Source organism: Mustela nivalis (genome assembly GCF_964662115.1).
Source record: "Mustela nivalis genome assembly, chromosome: 9".
Lineage (NCBI taxonomy): Eukaryota > Metazoa > Chordata > Mammalia > Carnivora > Mustelidae > Mustela > Mustela nivalis.
The window spans coordinates 27,014,636-27,032,899 of NC_139028.1; the positions used below are offsets into that span (position 1 = coordinate 27,014,636).

Consider the following 18,264-nt stretch of genomic DNA (forward strand, 5'->3'; position numbering starts at 1 on the left):
GACTGGCAAGGCTTAAAAGACTATGCAACCACCAAGCCGACACTGCAGGAAATATTAAAGGGGATTCTATTAAAGAGAAAAAATCCTAAGAGTAGCTTTGAACAGAAATACAGAGACAATCTACAGAAAGAAAGACTTCAAAGGTAACACGATGTCAATAAAAAAGTATCTATCAATAATCACTCTCAATGTGAATGGCCTAAATGCGCCTGTAAAGCAACACAGGGCTGCAGATTGGATAAAACGACAGGACTCATCCATATGTTGTCTACAAGAGACCCATTTTGAACCTAAAGATACACTCAGAATGAAAGTGAAAGGATGGAGAAGTATCTTTCATTCCAATGGGCCTCAAAAGAAGGCTGGGGTAGCAATTCTCATATTAGATAAATTAGATATTAAACTAAAGACTGTAGTCAGAGATACAGAAGGACACTACATAATTCTTAAAGGAACTATCCACCAAGATAATCTAACAATTGTTAATATCTACTCCCCCAATATGGGAGCAGCCAATTACATAAGAAAACTGTTAATTAAGATAAGGAGTCATATTGATATGAATACATTAATAGTAGGAGATCTTAACATGCCTCTCTCAGAAATAGACAGATCATCAAAAAAGAAAATCTGGGGCACCTGGGTGGCTAAGTGGGTTAAAACCTCTACCTTCCGCTCAGATCATGATCCCGTGGTCCTGGGATCGAGCCCCGCATAGCCCCGCGTCGGGCTCTCTGCTCGGCAGGGAGCCTGCTTCCTCCTCTCTCTCTGCCTGCCTCTCTGCCTGCTGGTGATCGCTCTGTCAAATAAATAAATAAATTCTTTAAAAAAAAAAGAATATCAATAAATAAACAAGAGCATTGAATGACACATTGGACCAGATGGCCCTCATAGATATATACAGAACATTCCTCCCGAAAACAACAGAATACTCATTCTTCTGAAGTGCACATGGAACCTTCTGCAGAATATACCACATACTGGGTCATAAATCAGGACTGAACCGCTACCAAAAGTCTGACATTATTCCCTGCATATTCTTAGATCACAGTGCTTTGCGATCACAATCGCAAGGAAAAGGTTGGTAGGAACTCAAAAACCTGGAAGCTAAAGACTACCTTGCTTAAGAGTGCTTGGATCAACCAGGAGATCAAAGACGAACTGAAACAATTCATGGAAACCAATGAGAATGAAGACACTTCGGCCCAAAACCTATGGGATACAGCAAAGGTGGTCCTAAGGGGGAAATACATAGCCATCCAAGCCTCCCTCAAAAAAATTGAAAAATCCAGAACACAGCAGCTGTCTCTACACCTTAAAGAACTGGAGAATCAACAACAAATCAAACCAACTCCACACATAAGAAGGGAAATCATCAAGACTAGAGCAGAGATCAATGAGGTAGAAACCAGAGATACAGTAGAACATATCAATGAAACTAGAAGCTGGTTTTTTGAAAGAATCAGTAAGATCAATAAACCATTGGCCACACTAATCGAAAAGAAAAGAGAGAAAGCCCAATTTCATAATTTTGAATGAAAAGGGAGAGATCACAACGAACACCAAGGAAGTAGAAAAAATCATCAGAAGTTATTATCAACAGTTATATGCCAATAAGCTAAGCAACCTAGATGAAATGGATGCATTCCTGGAAATCTATAAACTCCCAAAATTGAACCAGGAAGAAATTGACAACCTGAATAGACTGATATCTTGTAACGAGATTGAAGCAGTGATCAGAAACCTCCCAAAATACAAGAGCCCAGCACCTGACGGATTCCCTGCAGAATTCTACCAAACTTTCAAAGAAGAAATAACACCTACTCCCCTGAAGCTGTTTCAAAAAATTGAAGCAGAAGGAAAACTTCCAGACTCTTTCTCTGAAGCCAGCATTACCCTGATCCCCAAACCAGGCAAAGACCCTACCAAAAAGGAGAATTTCAGACCAATATCACTGATGAATATGGATGCTATGATTCTCAACAAGATTCTAGCAAACAGGATCCAACAGCACATTAAAAAGATTATCCACCATGACCAAAAGGGATTCGTCCCTGGGCTACAAGGATGATTCAACATTCGCAAATCAATCAAGGTGATAAAACAAATCAATAAGAGAAGAGAGAAGAACCATATGGTCCTCTCAATTGATGCAGAAAAAGCATTTGACAAAATCCAGCATCCGTTCCTGATTAGAACGCTTCAAAGTATAGGGATAGAGGGAACATTCCTGAACCTCATCAAATCTATCTATGAAAGACCCACAGCAAATATCATCCTCAATGGGAAAAAGCTTGCAGCCTTCCCGCTGAGATCAGGAACACGACAAGGATGCCCCCTCTCACCACTCTTATTCATCATAGTATTAGAAGTCCTAGAAACAGCAATCAGACAACAAAGAGAAAAGGTATCCAAATTAGCAATGAAGAAGTCAACCTCTCTCTCTTCACAGATGACATGATTCTTTATATGAACAACCCAAAGGCCTCCACCCCCAAACTACTAGAACTCATACAGCAATTCAGTAATGTGGCAGGATACAAAGTCAATGTACAGAAATCAGTAGCTTTCTTATACACCAACAATGAAAACACAGAAAGAGCAATTAGAGAATCAATTCCATTTACTATAGCACCAAGAACCATAAGATACCTGGGAATAAACCTAACCAAAGAGGTAAAGGATTTGCACTCGAGGAACTACAGAACACTCATGAAAGAAACTGAAGAAGACACAAAAAGGTGGAAGACCATTCCATGCTCTTGGATCAGAAGAATAAACATTGTTAAAATGTCTCTACTGCCCAGAGCAGTCTATACTTTTAATGCCATTCCAATCAAAATTCCACCAGTATTCTTCAAGGAGCTGGAGCAAATAATCCAAAAATTTTTATGGAATCAGAAGAGACCCCAAATCGCTATGGAAATGTCGAAAAATAAAAATAAAACAGGGGGCATCATGCTACCTGATTTCAAGCTTTACTACAAAGCTGTGATCACCAAGACAGCATGGTACTGGCATCAAAACAGACAGATCAGTGGAACAGAGTAGAGAGCCCAGATATGGACCCTCAACTCCATAGTCAAATAATCTTCGACAAAGCAGAAAAAAATATACAGTGGAAAAAAGACAGTCTCTTCAATAAATGGTGCTGGGAAAATTGGACAGCTACATGTAGAAGAATGAAACTCAACCACTCTCTTACACCGTACACAAAGATAAACTCAAAATGGATAAAAGACCTCAACGTGAGACAGGAATACATCAGAACCCTAGAGGAGAACATAGGCAGCAATCTCTTCGATATCAGCCACAGCAACTTCTTTCAAGATATGTCTCCAAAGGCAAAGGAAACAAAAACGAAGATGAACTTTTGGAACTTCATCAAGATCCAAAGCTTCTGCACAGTAAAGGAAACAGTCCACAAAACAAAGAGGCAACCCATGGAATGGGAGAAGATATTTGCAAATGACAGTAGAGACAAAAGGTTGATATCCAGGATTTATAAAGAACGCCTCAAACACAACACACACAAAACAGATAATCATATTAAAAAAAAAGAGGCAGAAGATATAAACAGACACTTCTCCAATGAAGACAGACACATGAAAAAATGTTCATCTTCACTAGCCATTAGGGAGATTCAAATTAGAACCACACTGAGATTCAACCTTACACCATTTTGAATGGGCAAAATTAGCAAGACAGGAAACAACATGTGTTGGAGAGGATGTAGAGAATGGGGAACCCTCTTACACTGTTAGTGGGAATGCAAGTGGTGCAGCCACTTTAGAGAACAGTGTGGAGATTCCCTAAGAAATTAAAAATATTGTGGCCTGAAACCTTAGTTGGAAGCATTATTATTGTCATTTAAAAAGTAAATTTGATGGTCCTATTGCATCCATGCCCACTTGTGCAAAGCTTCAGTCCTCTTTTTGCCTTCTCCCAAACCCCACCTGTGGGATTAAATTGCTTCCTTCTTTTGATTGCTTTTCATTCATGGGCTATAATTTTCAGCAATTTTATTTCCATTCTTGGCAATGAATAGTTCAGTTGACCTTTGAATGGGGGAGGGGTTGGGGAAAAAAAAGAAATTAAAAATAGAGCTTCCCTATGACCCTGCAATTGCACTCCTGGGTATTTACCCCAAAGATACACATGTAGTGAAAAGAAGGGCCATCTGTACCCCAATGTTCATAGCAGCAATGGCCACAGTCGCCAAACTGTGCAAAGAACCAAGATACCCTTCAATGGATGAATGGATAAGGAAGATGTGGTGCATATATACTATGGAGTATTATGCCTCCATCAGAAATGATGAATACCCAACTTTTGTAGCAACATGGACGGGACTGGAAGAGATTATGCTGAGTGAAATAAGTCAAGGAGAGAGAGTCAATTATCATATGGTTTCACTTATTTGTGGAGCATAACAAATAGCATGGAGGACAAGGGGAGATGGAGAGGAGAAGGGAGTTGGGGGAAATTGGAAGGGGAGGTGAACCATGAGAGATTGAAAAACAGATTGAAAAACAATCTGAAGGTCTTGAAGGGGCAGGGGGGTAGGAAGTTGGGGGAACAAGGTGGTGCGTATTAGGTACGGCACGTATTGCATGGAACACTGGGTGTGGTGCAAAAACAATGAATACTGTTACACTGAAAAGAAATTTTTAAAAAGTTGTCAAATAAACCCTCATGTGACTACATCGGTGTTGGCTCCTTGGTTGTCTCTCAGACGTGAAAACTTGGGAATAACATTTGGAGGCCCCAGTGAGACTCTTAGGACCCCAACCCGGAGGGTCTTACACTGGCTGGTGAGTGCATTCATTTTTTTTTTTTTTTTAATATTTGCGCACATACCTTCAGGGAGCTCCAATCTGCATTTTTACCTGTAGGAATTCCAAATCTGAGTATGGGAGTCGACATTGGCTCAAGTGGATGTGTGGTGGGCCTTTGACTGGGGGGGTCTTGGGAGACGTCCCTTTGCTCCTGCCCGGAGGCTTAGCTGCTGCTGCAGTCGGGCCCTGCCTGGAGGCCTGGCTGCTGTTGCGGTCAGGGCTTAACTTCCTTCCAGTTTTGTCTTCAGGCCACTCCAGATTGTTTGTCTTTGTAAGTGTGTTCTTGTTAATTGTTGTAAGTGTATTTGTTTTGTTGTGGACTGAGTACGTGATAGGATAGACATCCCCTATGTCTCTGATGATTGACCACTTCTCAGATGTTAGGGAAAGAGCTCATAACCTGAGCACAGACAGATGTATAAAAGGGAAATTTCAGACTTTCTACTTGTCTAAATGACCATCCTTTAATGTGAGATGGCCCCAGGAGGGCCGCTGGGTCTGCGGTTGTCTTTGTTTGTCTTGTCTTTTTGTTGTCTATCGTGTTGTTTGTTGTGTTTGAAGAAATAGGGGAAGCAGAGAGTAAGGGGACTCTGACTTTCTTCTCTCTGTTCCTCCTAATAGATGTAGGGGCTTCTTCCTCACTCATTTCCCATGCTAATGGCTATAACTGGAGCCAAATGTGGTTAGTCTAACTCAAGATGGAGACTGTAAGTAATATTCCCAAGCAGCTGCCGAGACTCCCTTTGTTTCAGGGAAGTTCCTGTCTTCTCTGTCAACATGGACTGCTTAACTTCTCCCCCCTTGCTGGTGGGAAAACATGGTGTCTGCTCCTCTGTTGGAGTTGATGAGCTCTAAAACTTTCTCTGCCTCCTGGCAGCACTTTGTTTCTTCTATCTCCCCCTTCTTGTGTTTCTGCACCAACGTGCATGCAGCCTGCATGACTGGCCTCTAGACCACCCTCAGTGCTTCCTGAACCATGGCTCCTTCCCTGTTCACTGTCAAGGAGCAAGAAGAGCAGGAAAGCCCCAGGGCCACTGTCTGAGCCAGACCCATTCGTAAAGATTGGGTGGACAGACTGATCACCTCCCATTAGCCAGGAATACCCATAGGGGGGTTGTCCAAACTTTCTGAATCTGAAGATTGCCTGACTGTGTGAATCTGTCTGTATGGCTCCATTGCTTCAGCTATGGAGTCTGAGTGGGCTGCACCCTGAGTCTCATGAGGCATCATATGGCATAACAGTCATCTACTCCACGGAGTAGCCTTGTCCAGGGCTTATACAGACAGACCTTAGCTAAGACGCTCCTAAATTCCTGCCAGGGATGCAAGCAGGACAACATCTGAAAGAATCCCCTCCATTTGTCTGCGACATCATTCACAATGGGAGGGAAACCCAGTAAACCCACTATCTTAAGGCTGCATGCTTAAGAATTTAAAAAAATAAAAATAAAAAAGGAAAGACACTGGTATAAAAAAAAAAAAAAAAGCTGGTTTTCTCTCTGTTTAAAAAGGCAAAGTTTTCTTAGGTTAATTATCTGTTATGGTTTTCTCTTTGCCTGCCCGGAAAACCCAGTTTCTATGTTTTGTTTTATCAGGTGTTTAACAACCTTAATTATATTTAGGCATGTGTTTTAAAACTTTCTAAGGTTTTAGCAATTGTTGACAAGATTTAAATTGTAAATGAGATCTCTTTGACTCATAAGGCTTTTCCTTGGTATACTAAGTTACTCAGTAAGTACTGCTAAATCAATGTTAAACCTTGGCATAAGGGTAAATGGCATTTGGGTAAATGCTGTAACTACTCTAGAGCTTCTGTATATTTCCTAAAGTTTTAATGTTTTGATAAGGGTCATCACCTGGTAATTTAACCATATCTATTCTGAGTTTTTGTCATTTGTAATTGTTTTAATTCTCTTGTAAGATGAATTCCACCTTAAAGAAAATTTGTATGGGAGACTTTCCGGACAAATACAGGTCTTTGATGTGTTAAAATCCTGGAACTGAAATGGGTAAGAATTTACAGAAATAAAGCTGCATTCGGAGTAATCCAGAATTAGTAACATGAGACCAGATAAACTGAAAGATTGTAATGTTGTGTCTCTTAATGTTTTGTCTTATTTTAAACATTACTGGTTCTGTAATGTTTGCTCTCCCAGACTAGGGAAACTTTTTCTTAAGTTATCTGTAACTTGCAGAGATGTAAAAGTACTCATTTGTAAACAAATCAAGGCATTCAACTTTTCTATCTGAACCCTCTGAAAACCAAAAGGTCTCAGCAAGTATTCTTTCTTCCTTGGCAATCAGTCATTTGCATAAGTTCAATAAGAATCTGTTCTCCTTGTAACAGGACACCATTGGAAACACTGGTTATTTTACCAAGGCTTTGACTGGAATGTCATATTTGAAAAGATTCAGATATGACCAGACAGCTTAAAGGAACTAAGGTTGACTTTATAAAATATGGAGCTGTAAAGCCCTTTGGAACTGTTGGCCTGATACCTTGCTTACAGAGTTCCCAGTAGCCTCACCAGGTGAGTAAAGGATGTCACTTCCAGGCAGGTTCAGGGACCTCAGGATACTTTGGGCACCTCAGGAAGAGCAATTCACCCAAATCTGACATGTATTGCAGGCATGTCTGATGGCAAGTACGTGGCTTGGCTTCTGGCCCGGAGAGGCTACTAAAACTTAAACCTAGAGATTCCTTATAAGAAGTTCCAGCAAAGCAGATTCTAAAAGACCTATATGATCACACTCACTGTTCTTGCTGAGCTTATGTAAACAATTAGGCCAAGTTTGTTAAAACTGGACTTTTTTTTTCAAGTATATTAGTACTGATTTGGCTATCTCTGGAAATGAGGGTTATTCTAGAGAGAAAAATTATGTTTCATTAACACACCTTTATAGATGTTAAATTCTAGGTTTGATTGTCTTTAAATGTTTGTTTACCTAAGCTAGACAACTTGAGGTAAACTTCAGAGAAGTTGCACGATGGCTTGTTTAAACGATCTTGCTTTTGCCAGTCAGTCAGCCCCAGATAGAAGGAGCATTTCGGGAATTACAAATAGCCTAACTGAGCGCCCCAGCATTGGCCATCTAAAATGTTACCAAGCACTTCCACTTGTATGTGGATGAAAAGGCAAGGGTGGCTGAAGGAGTTTTGACTCAGACTCTGAGGTCTTGGCAAAGGCCAGTAGCCTATCTTAGCAAGAAACTAGATCCCAGTAGCGGCTGGGTTTCCCCCTTGCCTCCACATAATTACTGCCACGGCCTTCCTGGTCAAGGATGCAAGTAAACTGACTTTGAGTCAAAATCTCATCTTTACCACCACTCATGCTATCCAGGGCCTTCTCCGGACTCTGCCAGACCGGATGATGATAAATGCCGAGTGATAGGGTATCAGGTCCTCCTCCTTAAGTATGACTGATCAGTCTGTACTCCAGTCACTGCAGGCATTACAGTCTGTCTAGCCCATGCAGGGATCCTAACTGCCCACACTGAGATGGAGACAGAGACGGAGCTGGAATCACATCCTTACCAACCCGGGGACTTGGTTTGGATGTGCTGCCAACAAGTGTTTCCACTTGGAGCCTCGCTGGAAGGGACCCTACATCGTGATCCTGACCACTCCCACTGCTCTCAAGGTTGACGGGATTACTCCCTGGGTCCACTACACCCACATCCGGCCAGCTGACCCAGACACCATTCTCAAGGACTTTGTTCCAGAAGGGAAGAGCCAGCTGGACAAGGACAATCCTCTAAAGCTGAGACTGCACCACTCTCACGTACCCCACTAATGTTACTTATACTATGCCCTCTTCTTACACCAGTGCAGGGAGTAAAAAGTAACCCTCATTATTCCCTGTCTCCTCTTTACCCTGCATTATCAATAGACTAGTTACTCTTGTCAAAGACAGAGTCGGTGTAATTCAACTCATGGTACTCAGACAGCAATATCAACCACTGGAACTTGTTGCTGAGACCAGCATGGACCCATGAGTAGGTCCTTCCTTAGGTTCCTCTGAGAGGTGGATATGTGGAGGCCAAGAAAAACAAAGCTGTACCCACCTCAAGTCTAGCCCTGACATGAGTACAGCCATCTTGACAAAGCAAAAACTGGCATCTTGCGCCCCCTCTCCAGCCTCTCCCCTACCCTCAGTAGTATGTGTGAACAAATAGTTAACTTGCAGAAACCACAATCCTGCAAGACAGGAGTCTCCCTCAGTTTACAAATGTCCTAGTGCTAAATATCACTAACAAGGATGCTTGATAGGAGGAATGTGACATTCCACCAGGAAACTCCCAACTGTCTTCATGTTAGTGCCCCATTAGAGGGAAAAACAACCTTGGCTTCATAATAACCAGGCCTCCAATATCCTGACAGTCTTATTTACCCTGGTAGCCCTTCTGAATATTCCCTTTGTCCTCACCCAACGCAGAGTCCACCCCTACTCTGCCTTTAAAAACTCTGACTGTAATCTGACTTGGGGTCCAAGTCCCCACTCCATTGTGTTGGGTATACTTGGGCCAAAGCTTAAGATTGTCAAATAAACCCTCCTGTGACTACATCGGTGTTGGCTCCTTGGTGGGCTCTCAGACACAACACTCGGGCATAACAGTAACCACCATATAGTACATATTGGATTTTTATGCAGTGTGCAATGGTTCATTATTTGCATATAACACCCAGTGCTCATCACAACATGGGCTCTCCTTAATACCCATCACCTGGTTTAAATAGCAAATGCCTTGTGCTTTTATCCTACCCAGAGAAATCCTGTGGTCTCCATACTATTTCTAGAGCCTTCTAGAAAGGAAGAGTCACAAAAAGAGATGTCTTGTCTCCATCATTTCTTTCTAAATCCCTTCATCTTGACTTGAATTTTGAATACCAAACATGATTTAAGATCATGTCCTCTGTGTTCCTGCTTCCTCATAAATGTGGAGACCAGTCTGGCCTTTTGGCCTTCATTCCCTAATGCAGGATCATTGTGCATTGTAAATTTTATCACAGCTGTATAGACACCAGGCGGGGTTGGGAGGAACTGCAGTACTCTGGAGAGCAGGAGACAAAGTCAGATGAAAGGTGGTTTTAAACCTCATAGTCCTTTCCTACAGAGAGATTTTTTTATTGTCCATGTGGTTTTGGGTCCTGGCCTAACGTCTGGTGCTGGGTTCCTTTCTCTCCCATTCCCTCATCTCTGAATTACTAGTACTTGAAAACATTCTAAAATATTTTTTTAATTAATTTGCAAAAAGCTCATTGTTTCAATGAATCATCTCTCAACTAGCCTAATAGGACTTCTCTTGGACAATAAAAAGAGCTATCACACTATTTCCCTAAAGCAACCATTACCCTGAGGGATATTTATGTATAAGCCAACAAAGCACAGTCAACTTTCAAAATAAAAAATGTTCTCATATTTATGATTATTGGAATAAACTAAAAATAAAATAATAAAATGAAGTAAACAAAAAGTATATTTGAAAGAGCAGTAGACTTAAAATCAGGAGGCTACACTTTATCTAAATGTTTCCTTAATAAGCTGTATGATGTAATTCATTAATTTTTCTCAGCTTCAGTATCATGTCAATGCAATAAATACATATTAAGGATCACTCATGTGTCCTATGGTAAATATGAAACCTCTGCCAAAAAGTGTTTAACATGTAGCATTTAGCTGAAAAGTGGATTATATTTCATGAATGTTCTGGAACCTGATGTATCTGTGAAACAATGACATTTCAAGGAGACACACTGAAGGCCAGGGAGGTATACAGACAGGAGTACAGATATCTGATTCTGATTCCAATAGCACAGTATAAGAACCCCCCCATGGGTACAAGATTATCATACTGTTACTTTACATGATCATTTACAGAACTGTTTATCCCTTCCAGGAGAAAAAAAAAACAAATCCATAATGACAATGTAAAAAACAGAGATAAATTTATTCATTAATGTTATTTGTAAATGGTTAAAGAGGTAAAAAGGAGAAGACATTGTGAAAATGATGATGAAGGAAGATTTATCAAGAAATTAGAAACAGGAGCACCTGGGTGGCTCAGTTGGTTAAGCAACTCCCTTCAGCTCAGGTCATGATCCTGGATTCCAGGTATTGAGTCCCATATCGGGCTGCCAGCTCCATGGGGAGGTGCTCCTTCCTCTGCCCTTCTCCCCTCTCATTCTCTCTCTCTCTCTCTCTCTCAAATGGATAAATAAAATTAAATTAAAAAAATAAATAAATTGAAAAAAAACTGGACTTCATGCTCCTCCATCAGACACACAGCCACATCTTCTGGTGCAGTAACAGCATCATCGCAAAGGCAAGATGGTAAAGGTTGGAGTAATATATTTGGTGGTACTGGGAAGCTGGTCATCGGGGCTGTTTTTTAGCCATGACAAAGTGGATGCTGTTGCCGTCAAGGACAACTTCATTGACCTCAACTACATGACCTACATGTTCCAGTATGAATCCATCCATGGAAAACTCAAAGGCACAGTCAAGGAAAAAAGCAGGTAACTTGTCATCAATGCAAAGCCACCTACCTCTTCCAGGACTGAGATCCCACCAACATCAAATGGGGTGATGCTGCTGATGAGTATGCTGTGGAGTCCAAGGCAGAAGGCTGTGCCTTACTTGAAGCTGGGGCCAAGAAGATCAGCATCTCTACCCATTCTACCGATGCCCTGAAGTTTGGGATCGGTGTGAACCATGAGAAGTACGAAAACTTTCTCAAGACTGTCAGAAATGCCTCCTAAGAACCAGCTGCTTGGCCTCTCTGGCCAGGGTCATCCATGACAACGTTGGCATCGTGGAGGGAATCGTGACCATAGTCTATGCCATAACTGCCACCAAGAAGACCCTGCCAGACCCAGCTGGGAAACTGTGGCATGATAGCTGAGAGGCTTCCCAGAACATTATTCCTGCTTCTATACTGATGCCACCAAGGTTGTAGGCATGGTCATCCCTGAGCTGAATAGGGAGCACACTGGCATGGCCTTCCATGTCCCCACCCACAAAGTGTCAGTTGTGGATCTGAGCTGCTGCCTGAAGAAAGGTGCATAGTACTATAACATCAAGAAGCCAGTGAAGCAGGCATTAGAGGACCCCCTCAAGTGCATCCTGGGCTTCACTGAGGATCAGATAGTCACTTGCAAAATTAAAAATGACACCCAATCTTCCACCTTTGATCCTGGGACTGGGGTTGTCCTCACTGACCACTTAGTCAAGTTCATATTCAAGTATGGTAATGAATTTGGCTATAGCAACATGTTGGTGAACTATATGAGCTATATAGCTCTCAAGGAATTAGAGTCTACTGGACCAGTAGCCCTAGACAGAACAAGAAGAAAGAGGCTCTCAGTTGGTGGGGAGTACATACCCTAACACACTGAGAATTTCCACACCTCTACACAGTTTCCCTCCCAGATTCCCTGAAGCAGAGGAGGGACTTGGGGACCCCTACCTTGTCACTGTAACCACCAAAAAATATTAGAAACAAACTGACAGGAAAATCAAATTTCCATCATGGTGGTAACAAAGATACAGGATATGAACACTCCCGCTAAACTATTCTGACAAAAGAAATCGAACATACCAGTCCTGTAACTGTACCCAGGGACAGTGATTCAGATCAAAATGTTCTCCCACTTCGGGTTTTTCTCAGAGCAAGTTTAACGTCTTTGTTCCTCAAGCTGTAAATGAAGGGGTTCATCAAAGGAATCACATTGGTATAAAAGACAGAAGAGATTTTTCCCTCATCCACAGACCCAATAGAAGATGGTTTAAGATACGCAAATGCACCAGATCCAAAATAGAGAGAAACAGCAAATATGTGGGAACTGCAGGTGCTGAAGGTTTTGGACCTGCCCTCAGGAGAGCTGATGCGCAGGATGCTGGACAGGATGCAACCATAAGAGACAAAGATGGTGACACTGGGCACAATGATATCAATGCCTACCGAAATGAGAAGCACCACCTTACTGATATAAGTCCTGGTGCATGACAGTTGGAGTAAAGGGAGCATGTCACACAAATAATGGTTAATAGTGGCTGCATCACAGAAATTCAGTCTCAGCACGCACCCTGTGTTAGCCATGGCACCCGAAAATGCCATCAAATATGAACCAAGCATAAGGCTGAAACACACTTTAGGGGACATGGCAACATTATATAAAAGTGGGTTACAGATGGCCACATAGCGATCATAGGCCATTGATGTCAGCATATAACATTCAGAAATACCAAAACCACAGAGGAAGAAAAGCTGGGTCATACATCCGCTGTAGGAGATAATATTTGTCTTTGATGTGAAGTTAATCAGCATTTTGGGTGTAAACACAGAAGAAAAACAGAGGTCTATGAAGGACAAATTCAAGAGGAAAAAGTACATGGGTGTGTGCAGGTGTGAATTCAGCAGGATTAGAGTTACCAAGCCCAAATTTCCCAACACAGTGATCACATACATGACTAGAAACAGGAAGAACAGAGGGAGCTGGAGATATGGTAAGTCTGTTAGCCCCATTAGAATAAATTCAGTCACAAAGGAAGCATTTTTAGGAGGCATTCTTCTCTAAGGGAATCTGTGAACACAGGAGAAAAAAGTTACACAGGAAACAATTGAACATTTCCCACCATATCTCCTTGCACAGAAGTTGGGTTTGTACTGGGAATATTTGAGACGACCCCAAACTGGACCCTCAGAATCTGCTTTGTCATTATCATGAATCTAAAGACATGGACACTTCCTTATTAGGGGCTCTATAAACTATAAAACAAAGAGCATTAAAACTTGGCCTACAAAATGAAGGCCAATGCTTCCATATGCCAACAGAATTGCTGTCAAAACCAAAGGTTAGGGAGAAGATTGGACCAGAAGGGAATTGCCTTCTCTCATTTCAATTCTTTGAACATATAAACCCTCCCCTAACCAGGAAAATGGAGGCAGCAACCCCACCAAATGGGTGCTGGCTTTCAGGGGTATTGGACTTCATGTGGTGGGAATGAAGAACACTGTTCTAATCCAAAAATAAAGGACCAGAGTCTAGGAGAGTTCAAGTTTCTGCCCCACATACAGAGTAAAAACAATGGATGTAGAAGAGTGAGAGTCCCATCAATGGAACTGACCAATAAATTGCATCCTTGAAACCTAATAATGTTTCTAAATCTTCCTTGCTCCATCACCCTCCCCTAAACAGGTCCTTCTACCAATTTTATGTGAGTCTGAGGACTGCAAAGAACTGGAAAGTAACTGGCATCTTTGATCCCTAGTCTTCCATCACAAAAGAAAAACATGAATAGGGGCACCTGGGTGGCTCAGTCAGTTAAACATCTGCCTTCAGCTTAGGTCATGATTCCACGGTTCTGGGATGAAGCCCCACATCCACCTCCCTGCTCAGCAAGGAGTCTGCTTCTCTTCTTCCCTTTGCTCCTGCTCTCTCAAACACTGCTTCTCTCAAATAAATAAATAAAATCTTTTAAAAAATAAAACGGAAGACAAGAGTATAAATGGAATTCAGAAACTCACCCTCCTTAGGCAAGAACACTTTGGTCCTTCCTTACTGGTATTACCCCTGTGCTCCTGAAAGGGCAGATTTAATCTCTTTGGCTTTGCTCCCTTTAATTTTATGAGGACACAGTCCACACTTAATTTCTGATGAGCCCTGGAAATCCTTCTGAACCAGAGACAATAATTTCTGATTATGAGTTGTCTTAAGCAGCAGACCAAAATAAACAGTCTTTATTATGATCATTTTGCACTTGGTAATTCACAGAAGACTTAAGGTGAGGGCAATGATATAATGTCCTCAATTATAAACAGGGCAGAATCCTGCTCAGTTTCTTATGCGGGCAATGGTTTCTGGAGTAATAGGGTCTTGAGGGGATTGAATTTTCACAGAGGACCACAATGTGTCTCTAGTTCCTTTGGTGCTCAAAATTTTACTCAAGGTTACAGTCCACTGGAGGGACCAGACATCCCCTGAGAGGAGCCAAAAATAAATTCCCATTTCCAGGTCAGCAACATGGCAGAAAAGAAAGTTCTAGAATTTCCTGCTCTTCATGGACACACTGATTCAAAAATGATTCACATACATATATTGCCCTTCTAAAAAATCCAGACAGTGGTTAAACAGTCCTGTTCCCAGTTAAACAAAGAATCTAGACACATTCCCTAACATTTTAGGGAAATTCTAGATATCCTTTTAAAATAACAGTTATGCTTGCACAGCACCTTCAAATTGGAACAATTTGAACCCAGTTCCTGGCTTCTCCCTGGGGAGGGAAAGAATTACACCATCTGTATAATGTCCCAACTTTTGAAACATGTGCCTAGAAGACTTGTTTCTAGATAGTCTGTGTCAGAAAGTAGAGGGGATATAGGAAACAGCATACTTCACCTGCCTGGGGAGAGAGACAAAGAGATGGTGTGTGGGCTGGAAGCCACCAGAGCTCCTTCCCCTGGCTCAGCATAGAGGAAGTGATTGAAAAGCTCTTTTTTGCAGCTTCTCTCTGGTGAGGAAAAAAATGTGCCCTATGCATCCAGCAAGCAATACAACTTATCTATGTGCCTGAAAAATTGGATTCTGATTTGTTTGTTTTAAACACAGACACAATCCAGCACACAATGTATGAAGACAGGTGATTGGGGGAGCATGGGAAGTTGGGGGCACTGCAACTAATACCAAAGAAAGAGGGTTAAGCTGCACAAAATTGAGACGTCTCCAAAGTCTCTGGCCAGGCTTGTTGGTGGTAACTTCTCTAGTCAAGGCCAGTCCATAAATGTCAGGAAAGATGAGTGTTTTGTCTAATGTGCAGACACCAGTGTAGAGAATCAATGAAAATGAAGACAAGTTGAAATACTTTCCAAAAAGGAATAAGAGCAATCTCCACAAACTGACACTAATGAAATGAAAATATGTGATTTTCCTGACAGAAAATTGAAATGACTGTCCTAAGATGCTCACTGGAGTCAGAGAACAATACACAAACCAAGAGAAAATTTCAACACAGAGACAGAAAACTTAAAAGCATTAAACAGAAATCATGGAGCTGAGAAATACAATATCTGAACTAAAAAATTCAGATCAAAGTAGATTGAAGAAAAGACAGGATCGTGAATTTGATTAAACATCTCTGTGGAAAGAAGACATGGTCCATATATGCAATAGAATATTATGCCTCCATCAGAAAGGGTGAATACCCAACTTTTGTAACAACGTGGTTGGGACTGGAAGAGATTATACTGAGTGAAGTAAGTCAACCAGAGACAGTCAATTATCATATGGTTTCACTTACTTGTGGAGCATAAGGAATAACACAAAGAACACTGGGACAAGGAAAGGAGAAGGGAGTTGGGGGAAATCGGGGGAGGAGAGGAACAATGAGAGACTGTGGACTCTGAGAAAGAAACTGAGGGTTTTGGAATGGAGGGGGTTGAGGGTTGGATGAGCCTGGTGGTGGGTATTAAGGAGGGCACATATTGCATGGAGCACTGGGTGTGATGCATAAAAAATGAGTCTTGGAACACTGAAAAAATAAAGTTTAAAAAAATCTGGATACTTTGTGAAAATCTCATTGAAATAGTACACAGCTAATTTGGGAACTATACTGAAGATGAATCTAGGAATACCAGGTGTATAGGTGAATATAGTTTGATGATACCTTTCTTGATGTCCTGGATGATGATGATAAAGAGAGAAAGTGCCACAGCTATGGTTCAGTGATGACTTACATGAAGCATGTTTTACGTAACCCAGATACATTATTTTATACAATCTTCTAAAATGCTTGGTTTTCCTCAAGCTTAATTGACATATACTTATTAAGAAAAAAATTGTATATGTTTATAAAATGTAAAAAAATCACTGTATGTTATTCTGTCAGAAGGAAAAAATGAAAAAGAACAAAAACTACTGAAGAAATCCTCAAAGACTTATGGGATGCTACCAAGTGAATCAATATATGCATTTCAACAACCCCGGTAGGAGAAGAGAGTTAGAAAGACTCAGAAAACCTATTCAAAGAAATAAAGGCTGAAAAATTACCAAATCATGTCAACTTCCCAATACTGTGACCAATTTATACAAAGATAAACCCCAGAATAATCACATAATGAGTACACACACACACACACACACACACACACACGGTAAACTGCTTATCTACTCTCAAGTTTACTTAACTGAGCCAACCTGACTTCCACCTTCAGACTCCGGTCTACACCAATTTACAGGAACAGTGCTGATCTAGGCAGGAGAGATATAAAACCCTCTAGCCCAATGTTCTGGACTCAACACAAATTTACAGACTGCTGAGTCACCTCTCAACTTGAATTATGCGTTTGGTATCTGGGTCTGTTTCAATCATTATGCTTCATACTAACCCTGGGGATTGAAGCAGTATTTTCTCTATGCCTAAATATGTCCATATTTTCTACATTCTCAAATTATAATCATCACACCATTGTCAAAATTATGCCTAAAGAAGTTCTTTAAGACTTTATCGAGAATATAGAAGGGCTTAAGAAAGTGAAATTACATAATATGTAGGAGAAACATCTCCTCTTTACCTTAACCTAAACATAATTACATACAGCCTATAATAAACCGATACAATAGGGTTCTCAAGGGACTTGGTTCCTCCTGCAGAACCTGGTGGAAGGTCTTCATTGAGTGTAGTAAAAGCATGGTCTCTGCACCAGACTGGTTTACTTTACTCCACACTACTCTAGTTCCGGTTTCTTCTGTGTGAGCCATTCTATTCTTTACTTGGAAGGCTGTTCCCTTCACCTGAGCCTTTCTTCTGAGTCTTGGCTTATTGATTCCTTATATATTTAATTTAAATCCAGGTGGAATCCAAGTTTTTCAGCCATAATTTATCATGATAGTTAGCATACATACATACATACATCAAAGTCTACAAAATATACACTTCAAACATTAGTATAAACTGAACAGCTTACAATGAACTTACAGACCTACAAACAGAGTATTTCGAGCCCCAGAGCCCTCTGCGTGCCCCTAGTCCTCCTATTCTCCACCACAATACTGATACAATCATGCCCCAGCTCTTGTTTACAGCTTCATCTCTTAAGTGGGCCCCCATGTTGCTCCACATCCAGCCAGAAGACGGATGAAGAGTACGTGGAAATGATTATTATAGTCTACCCTGGTGTGTTTCCACATATTGTGGAGGCCAATATAAAATAAGAATATACTCACACATTCTAAATTAGGCAATAGAGTTTCCGAATAGAAAGTGGGAAAGATACTCTCTCGACAATTTGCTTAGATTAGCATGTTGCTTTCATTTGTGTTCTGAGACTTTTTATTCATGGAAACCATTTTCATGCTTCATAGATATTTAAAAATAATGATACTGTTATGCTGAAAATAAATAAATAGATAAAAAAGAAAAAATATAGT

The 18,264-nt window shown here is 41.0% G+C and overlaps 2 protein-coding genes across 2 annotated transcripts in view; both read right to left on the minus strand.

Moving 5' to 3' along the window:
• LOC309841033 (olfactory receptor 8B8-like) overlaps nt 1-18,264 on the minus strand; it is a gene marked incomplete at both ends in the record, with an annotated part of 127,746 nt that overhangs the window by 76,922 nt on the left and 32,560 nt on the right.
• Nucleotides 12,474-13,406, minus strand: LOC309841022 (olfactory receptor 8B8-like; the record flags this gene model as incomplete). Its single annotated transcript, XM_082683827.1, has 1 exon — nt 12,474-13,406. One exon carries the CDS (start codon nt 13,404-13,406, stop codon nt 12,474-12,476), a length of 933 nt encoding a protein of 310 aa, XP_082539953.1.